The sequence below is a fragment of the Aythya ferina genome (genome assembly GCF_964211825.1).
Source record: "Aythya ferina genome assembly, chromosome: 2".
Taxonomy (NCBI): Eukaryota; Metazoa; Chordata; class Aves; order Anseriformes; family Anatidae; genus Aythya; species Aythya ferina.
Window position 1 is genome coordinate 37,151,488 of NC_140297.1, and position 7,249 is coordinate 37,158,736.

The 7,249-nt window shown below is 45.0% G+C and overlaps 1 protein-coding gene across 1 annotated transcript; it reads right to left on the bottom strand.

The window, feature by feature from the left end:
* Nucleotides 1–332: 332 nt before the first annotated feature.
* Nucleotides 333–6,989, bottom strand: FKBP14 (FKBP prolyl isomerase 14). Its single transcript, XM_084507550.1, has 4 exons — nt 6,703–6,989; nt 4,031–4,182; nt 2,400–2,527; nt 333–1,556 (listed from the first exon to the last, which is right to left on the bottom strand). The coding sequence occupies exons 1-4, from the start codon at nt 6,900–6,902 to the stop codon at nt 1,398–1,400; spliced, it is 639 nt and encodes a 212-aa protein (XP_084363676.1). The 5' UTR covers nt 6,903–6,989; the 3' UTR covers nt 333–1,397.
* Between the last annotated feature and the right edge of the window lie 260 nt (nt 6,990–7,249).

The following is a 7,249-nucleotide window of genomic DNA, read 5'->3' on the forward strand; positions in this document are numbered from 1 at the left end:
GCTCATATACTGTATAGAGAACCTGGAAGGCAGAGCCCCACTTGGCACTAGTTAGGGATTAGCACAATCCATCAGTGTTGATTTTATATAACTGGATTTGCCTTTGTCCCTCTTTAGCCTTAGGCATTTTTTTTCAACCAAAGTACCGTGTCCAGAAACCCCTATTAGAGGTGTCAGAATACAATTTATTTCCTTCCAAGAAATACCTCAGCCTCTCATTTAGGAGCCCATGGATGATGGCTAAGCTTCTTTCTCTCCAGAGAGGGTTCAAACACGAGATGGAGTTAAAATCCTCATTGCCTCTACTCATATGAAGATGCAGCACTGTAGTATTTACCTCATGCCTCAAAACTTCACTTTATTACTTAAAATTCAAATAATTTCTGTGCTTAACTTGTGAAAATACAGCAAAGGTGTAAGGATGAGACAAGTTCTGCAATTCAGGCAGTAGCAAAGCAGGTAAGCAATGCAGCTTTCTTCAGGACATACCAAGCCTCCATTTAGCACACTCTTTCTCTTCTGAAAATGGGGAAAAGCTTCAGCTTTGCAACACTTTGTTTTAGATCTCCCTCAAAACTTGAGGACAAGGATTATTTTTCTTTGTGAACACAAGCACTGAGTTTCAAAAACAATGTGTTTATGTAGGTATGTAAATGACACCACCCCTATAGTGCAGCATAACTTGCTGTTTTCCAAACTGCAGTTATTTCCTAGAATGTTCCTGATACTAAACATGAAAAAAAAAAAAGTGACATTTAACTCCTACTTTGTTCACAGAATGAAAAAAACAGGCAATTATTGACACAAGTGATAACACTCTCCCTTGAGAAAAGCAGAAGCAGCACAGGACAGACATTCCTCTCATTCAGCTTTGTATCAGTTTCTCAGCTGTGTTAGGAGATGTTGATGCTTTCAAGTATAGCTTTTCCAAAGCTGCAGAAAAAAGCAAGATCAGCATACTGCTTTTCAAGCACTGACACACAAGAAGGAAGGTTAAAAGTAATTAACCTTAAGCCACAGACCAGAATTCGGACATAAAAGTCACTGAAAGTGATCTCAACGCACAAACAAATCACAGAAAGGCAATGAACCGGATTTTGATTTTCAAAGTGTTTGCAAAGTGGAAACCTGGTTTCATTTCTAAAAAATAAGTTAATACAAAATTTAAAAAACATGGAATGTGCAAATCTTTGCTGCACAAAAGTACATTTTCATACTTACAAATAGTTTAAATCATTTTTACATAAACAACAGAAATTCTCTTTTGATACATAGTGTTGGGTTGTTCTTTTTTGCCGACAGCAGCTGTCAATTCCAAAACACAGAATCAAGATGACAAGAGAACCAGACAGTCTAAGTCACTGCCATTTGTGTCAAAAAAATTGTGTCACCCTTCTCTAGAGCTCATCGTGCTTGTACGTGAATTCCCTTGCAGATATAAACCCATCGCTGTCTTCATCCTCTTTATCAAATATGTCTTCAACCAAAGCATCGTGCTGTGTGTCATTTACCACTGCTCCGTGTTTTTCAAATTCTTTCTTCAAGTAAATTTTCACCTGTAAGGTAAAGGGTGAGAGTTAAAGTTTTTAGGCTTACAAGAAAATTAAGTACTGGAGGGCCATTATGTTTGGGATGGTAGCATTAAACTATTAACAGATACCTTCCTTCCTATGCCACTGACAGAACAGTACTTGTCTGACTGATTCTGCAGACAAGTTCAGTGATGAAAGAATCTCAGAGAAAATAAAACCAGCAAAGCAGTTGCCATAGCTTTACGGTATCTGACTGAAAAGTGTGCCAAGAAAGCCTGTCATCTGTTGTATATTCAATGAAGTATTAGGTATCAATTGGTCAAAGATCAAACCAGCTTTTTCACATCTTAGCACATTGAAAAACCAGCAGGTGTAAACAGCCACCCCAAATAGATACAGAAATCTGTCCACAAACTTGGCATCTGCTGCTCTAATGGGAACTACGTTAATAAGGACTTATTTCTGCAAATCTCAAAGCTTTGAAGGACAAATAGGTTTGAGGCAGCTTTTAGCAAGACTGCTGGAACAGTTATTTACACCACACTAGTTACTAATGGTGAGCAATGTTTTTAACAATATCAGATGATTTTTACCGAGTTTAAGGTTTAACTATTGAGAGCCCAGGTGTTCTACACTGCAAAGCCTTCTATCCGAATATTAATCCTAATGCACCCCTTTTAAATCCCTCGAACCACCAGTTCAGCTGGGATCCAAGGCTCAGCATGGCGCAGCATAGCCGTGCATCTTCACCTTAGTTTTATTAAAAGTTAAGCTTATAAGCCAAAGTTTGTCTTTTCCTTTACCTCTACATCATCCCATTAGGTTTCCTCCCAATGGGTTTCCTCACAAGAAGAGTAACCCACTCACCTCTTGCTTGGACAGTTTCCAATCATCGTTAAGATCCATCTCTTGGAATGACTCATGAGATCTTGGTCCATTCCTAATTTCTAGAAGGTCGACGTTGAATATCAGCGTGCTCTCAGGTGGAATTTTTCCTGCCCAGAATGGTAAACATACAGAAAAGTTAAAAACAATTACACATTCTGTGCCACACAGAAGCCATATGTCTCAGAGAAACATTCTGCTAGTCCCACCACTTCTCAAGCATCCTGCATTTTGAACTAAACTGGATAAGCACCACTGACAATGAGAAGTGCAAATATTTCAGACTGTACTCCAGACCTTGAGCAGCCCCTGCAGTGCACATGCAACTTTAAATGCACATGACTTTGGCTTCTCTCACGTTTGGTCCTATTTAAGCTCTCTGTATTCCTATATTGGATGGAAGCACCCCAACAATATCCACATAACCTGAGATGACAGGGAGAAAACTAATCCTATTTTGGAGATGCGGTGTTAAACATAGCCTGAGCTGCAGAGCCAAACAAGATTAGAGATTTCTGGGATGAATAAATGTGCAGAAACTTCTGGAACTGCAGACCACAGTCGCTTGCACAGGGTTTGGACCTCGGGTAATTTTTTCTGAGTGTTACAGAACAAGGCATCTGACTCATCACTCGGGGCAGACAGCAGGCAAGGCACCAGGTGGGAGGCTAGTGAATTCATGTGCGTTCAGAGCAAAGCATGAAGAAAATGGAGTATTTCTGTCATCGTTTGAAAATAGCAATGTAATTATGTTCAAATACTTCATTTTTTCCTAAAATACAGCATTCCTTACAGCAGCTAGCAGTGTTTACTCATTCAGCCTTCTTGCATTAAAGCCATAGGTGAGGCTTAGAAGTCTTTGAAGGCTTGTAGTGTTCTGCATTTTAGTCAAGGCAAGTATGGCTGTAATTACTAGGTGAGCTCTGCAGCGTTCAGTGGCTTTTTGTGGAAAAGTTTACAGTAGTGCCCCGCATAAAGCAGTAAAAGTAACATTCCTGCTTCATTCAAACTGACACTCATTTAACTGCAGATCCCAGACCTGACCTGCCCATGAAAAGAAGGGTCTGGAAATGCTGGAAAGGAAAAAATATCCTCAATACTCTCAGCCTGTGTACTACTGGCAGAAAACATTACAAGCAATGTTTTTTTCTGTCCGTGCAGCATTCAGTACATTTTCAGTAGATGTCAGCATGGCTGCCAATGTTCCTGCATATCTCATTTTGGGTAACAGGAATGACTAAAAGTGTCTGGAGGAGGGAAAGAATAAAGCATCCCTTTCTGGAGAAATAAACGGCGAGTTTTCACCATATCAGCTGAGAACACAAGAAGATAGGTAGCAGTACTGGGAGTTCTTCTGGGTTCAAAAGAAACCCACAAACAAGAACGAGGCTTGCACATGCACATTCAGGAAGCATCAACACAAACACAGATGCAACAGCCAAGGTGATACCTAAGTAAGCACTTCAAGTTTGACGGAATAAAAATAAAATAAAGCTGAGCACCACTGAACGCGACACTAACAGAAGCTTGAAAGCTTGCTAAACTCTTAGGCCAAGAGTAGATCAACAAAGACAAAAATAAATAAAGCGAGGGAAGGACTTCAGGTGTTTTACCTTTCCCTTCTTTTCCATAAGCAAGGGCTGGTGGAATAGTTAGCTTCCGCTTCTCTCCCACACACATGTCCTTCAAGCCTTTGTCCCAGCCTTTGATAGCCTCCCTTATGCCAAGTGTAAACCACATAGGCTGGCCATTGTTATGCTTGTGACTGGAAAAGAATGGGATAAAAGTCTTTAAACAGCAAGTTCCATAAAAGGCACGTGGAACAGATGGAAGATGTTCACAGCACAGCTATATAATAAAAAAGAATCTCAGTTGGCACCTTGGTATTTCTTAAATGAAATACCCAGACTTTTAAAGCTCTTAGAAGTTCTGCCTGGCATGACAAGGTTTCTTAAGAACTGGAAAGAAATAAAAGAGCACGTCCATGGTGTGCTTCTGACAATGCTGAACAACCTGGATCCCCACCTTCACTTCCCTGATCACCCATTTCCACTTCGAAGCTGATCAGACTAGAAAGGCATTTCTACTTTAAAAAAAAATACATATATAAATATAAAAAATAAATATATATACATATATATATATATATACACACACACACACATATTTGAAGCTATTGCACATCTTTGGTAAGCTGCGAATCAAAAACCAGCTAGGTCACGATTACAATCTATCTTATAGCATGCTTAGAGGAGTCTGACACATCTCTTCTGAAAAAGCCATTGGGGAAAAAAAAAAATAACTACACAGCAGATAGTTTAGAAAAAGAGGAACAGGTGCATGCAAAACATTTAAGTTTAAAATAGGAAGACAATCCCCTTTTCCAGTTTAACCAGGTGGTAACACCAGGGTTACCTTCACTCTATTGAAAGGCACAGAATTTTAACTACAGTCAAAAGCTCAATTGACAGCCATGCAGGAAAGGTGCTTAACAAGAAATACGAGCACTTACAGAAGTTAGTCAGCATCAAAAACTTAAAGTGTCACTAGAGCTCCGTTTAGAGAGGCAGGTAAACTACAAGAGAAAATTAGTGAGATTTTAGTTTACATCTGTGAACATGCAAAACATTTTTTATTTAAATGGGTTCCACAACAGCAGATTTCAGACATAGCCTGCAGGTACTTGTTCTTTTCCCCACATCCCACTATTGACACTCCGTTGTTTTACAGGAAAGGCAACATTAGCAAGTCTTCGAAGGCTCTCAGCAGGCTCCCCCAGTTCCTGGCTCTTCCTTCTACTTACATCACTGCTGCTCTGTGGGTTTTTCCGCTCTGGGGCAGGTGAGGAATGTCTCAGAATCACAGAATTGTAGGGGTTGGAAGGGACCTGATGATCCAGAAATCACTGGGTCCAACCCCTCTGCCAAAGCAGGTTCCCTAGAGCAGGCTGCCCACGTAGGCGTCCAGACGGGCCTTGAATATCTCCAGGGAAGGAGACTCCACAACCTCCCTGGGCAGCCTGTCCCAGTGCTCTGTCACCCTCACCGTGAAGTTCTTTCGCATGTTGGTGCGGAACTGCCTGTGCTCCATCTTGTGGCCATTGCCCCTTGTCCTGTCCCCACAAACCACTGAAAAGACGTTGGCCAAATCCCTCTGTCTCCCACACCTCAGGTATTTATACACATTGATGAGATCCCTTCTCAGTCTTTTCTCCAGGCTGAACAGACCCAGGCCTCTCAGCCTTTCCTCATAGGGAAGATGCTCCAGGCCCCGTATCATCTTAGTGGCCCTCCACTGGACTCTCTCCAGGAGATCCCTGTCTTCCCTTGTACTGGGGAGCCCAGAACTGGACACAGTACTCCAGGTGAGGCCTGACAAGGGCAGAGTGGAGTGGGAGGATAACCTCCCTGGACCTGCTGGCCACACTCCTTTTAGTACACACCAGGATCCCGTTGGCCTTCTTGGCCACAAGGGCACAGTGCTGGCTCATGGCCAACCTGTTGTCCACCAGGACCCCCAGGTGCTTCTCCTCAGAGCTCCTCTCCAGCAGGTCACCCTCCAGCCTGTACTGATGCTTCAGGTTGTTCCTTCCCAGGTGCAGGACTCTACACTTGCTCTTATTAAACCTCATTTATTTTTTCCTGCCCATCTCTCCAGCCTGTCCAGGTCTTGCTGAATGGCAGCACAGCCTTCTGGCTTGTCAGCCACTGCTCCAGCCTTGTGTCATTGGTGTCCTTGCTGAGGGCAGACACTATTCCTTCAGCATCGATGAAGATGTTGAACAAGACTGGACCCAGATGTGTCATTTAGGGCATTTCAGTAACTAGAAGGCATCAGTGCCTGTCAGATGATTTTTTGGGGGATGTTGCTGTGTTTCTTTTTAAATAAAGGTAGACTTCTCCCCTATAAGTCTGCTTCAGAAACTAAGGAGCGATTTGTTCACAGCAGATAGCTTTATACCAAAACTTGTCGGTTTACACCAAAAATTTGTCCCCTGGTTGGTCCAAGAAGACGCCCAACACTCTCACCTTTTACCAGCCGCTATCCAACGCTGCTTTCTAGAGCCCAACCAGCAAGCAGAACCCACACAACATTTACTTATTATTTATTTTAGCACTTTGATTTGCGGAAAGGAAAGGAGGGGAGCCTTACAGCTGGCACCCCCCTTTCCAAGCCAGACCTTCCCGAGCAGCTGCCTTTTAACCCAGCGGGGAATAAACACCCGCACACACCCCCGGACAACCACAGACACACGGACGGAGCCCGGGGCCCCGCGCAGCCTTACGTGGAGTGGAACATGGCGCCGTCGCTCTGCAGGAAGCCCTCGTAGTGCACCAGCAGCAGGTCCCCCCACTTGCTGCGCCGCCGGCACAGGAACGGCTTCTGCAGCACCTCCACCTCCACCTCGGCCGCGGGGATGAGCGCGGCGGCGGCGCAGCGCAGCACGGCGGCGCCCAGCAGCACGGCCCGCAGCACGGCCGCCATGGCCGCCCCGCCGCCCCCCTCAGCGCCCCGGGGCCGTTAGGGCCGTTAGGAGCCGTTACCCGCAGCCCGGCCCGCAGACGTGGCAGCGGGCCTGGGACTGGCAGCCCCCTGGCTTCGCGCTGTGCCGGGGTGGGCGGGGCTCGCCTTCTGATTGGTGAGGGCAAGCAAGCGTAGCCTCCCATTGGGGGAGCTCCCCGTCCGTCGCGCGGTTTGTCCAATCGGAGGGCGGCGACGCTGACCGTTCAGCGGGGCCTCCGCTCTCCAGGAAGCGCCCGCACACCACGGGGGGCGCGTTCCTATTGGCTGCGGCCGGCCCCCTGCCCCGGGCGTTCCGCGCTCCCCTCCCT

Bases quoted from the DNA above. Each gene is read 5' to 3' on its own strand.
- FKBP14 (XM_084507550.1), bottom strand. From the start codon at position 6,902: ATGGCGGCCGTGCTGCGGGCCGTGCTGCTGGGCGCCGCCGTGCTGCGC. The intron at 4,183-6,702 runs GTAAGGCTGCGC...ATTCTTTTCCAG, and splicing joins GGCGCCATGTTCCACTCCAC to TCACAAGCATAACAATGGCC. The intron at 1,557-2,399 runs GTGAGTGGGTTA...TTTACCTTACAG, and splicing joins GGAAACTGTCCAAGCAAGAG to GTGAAAATTTACTTGAAGAA.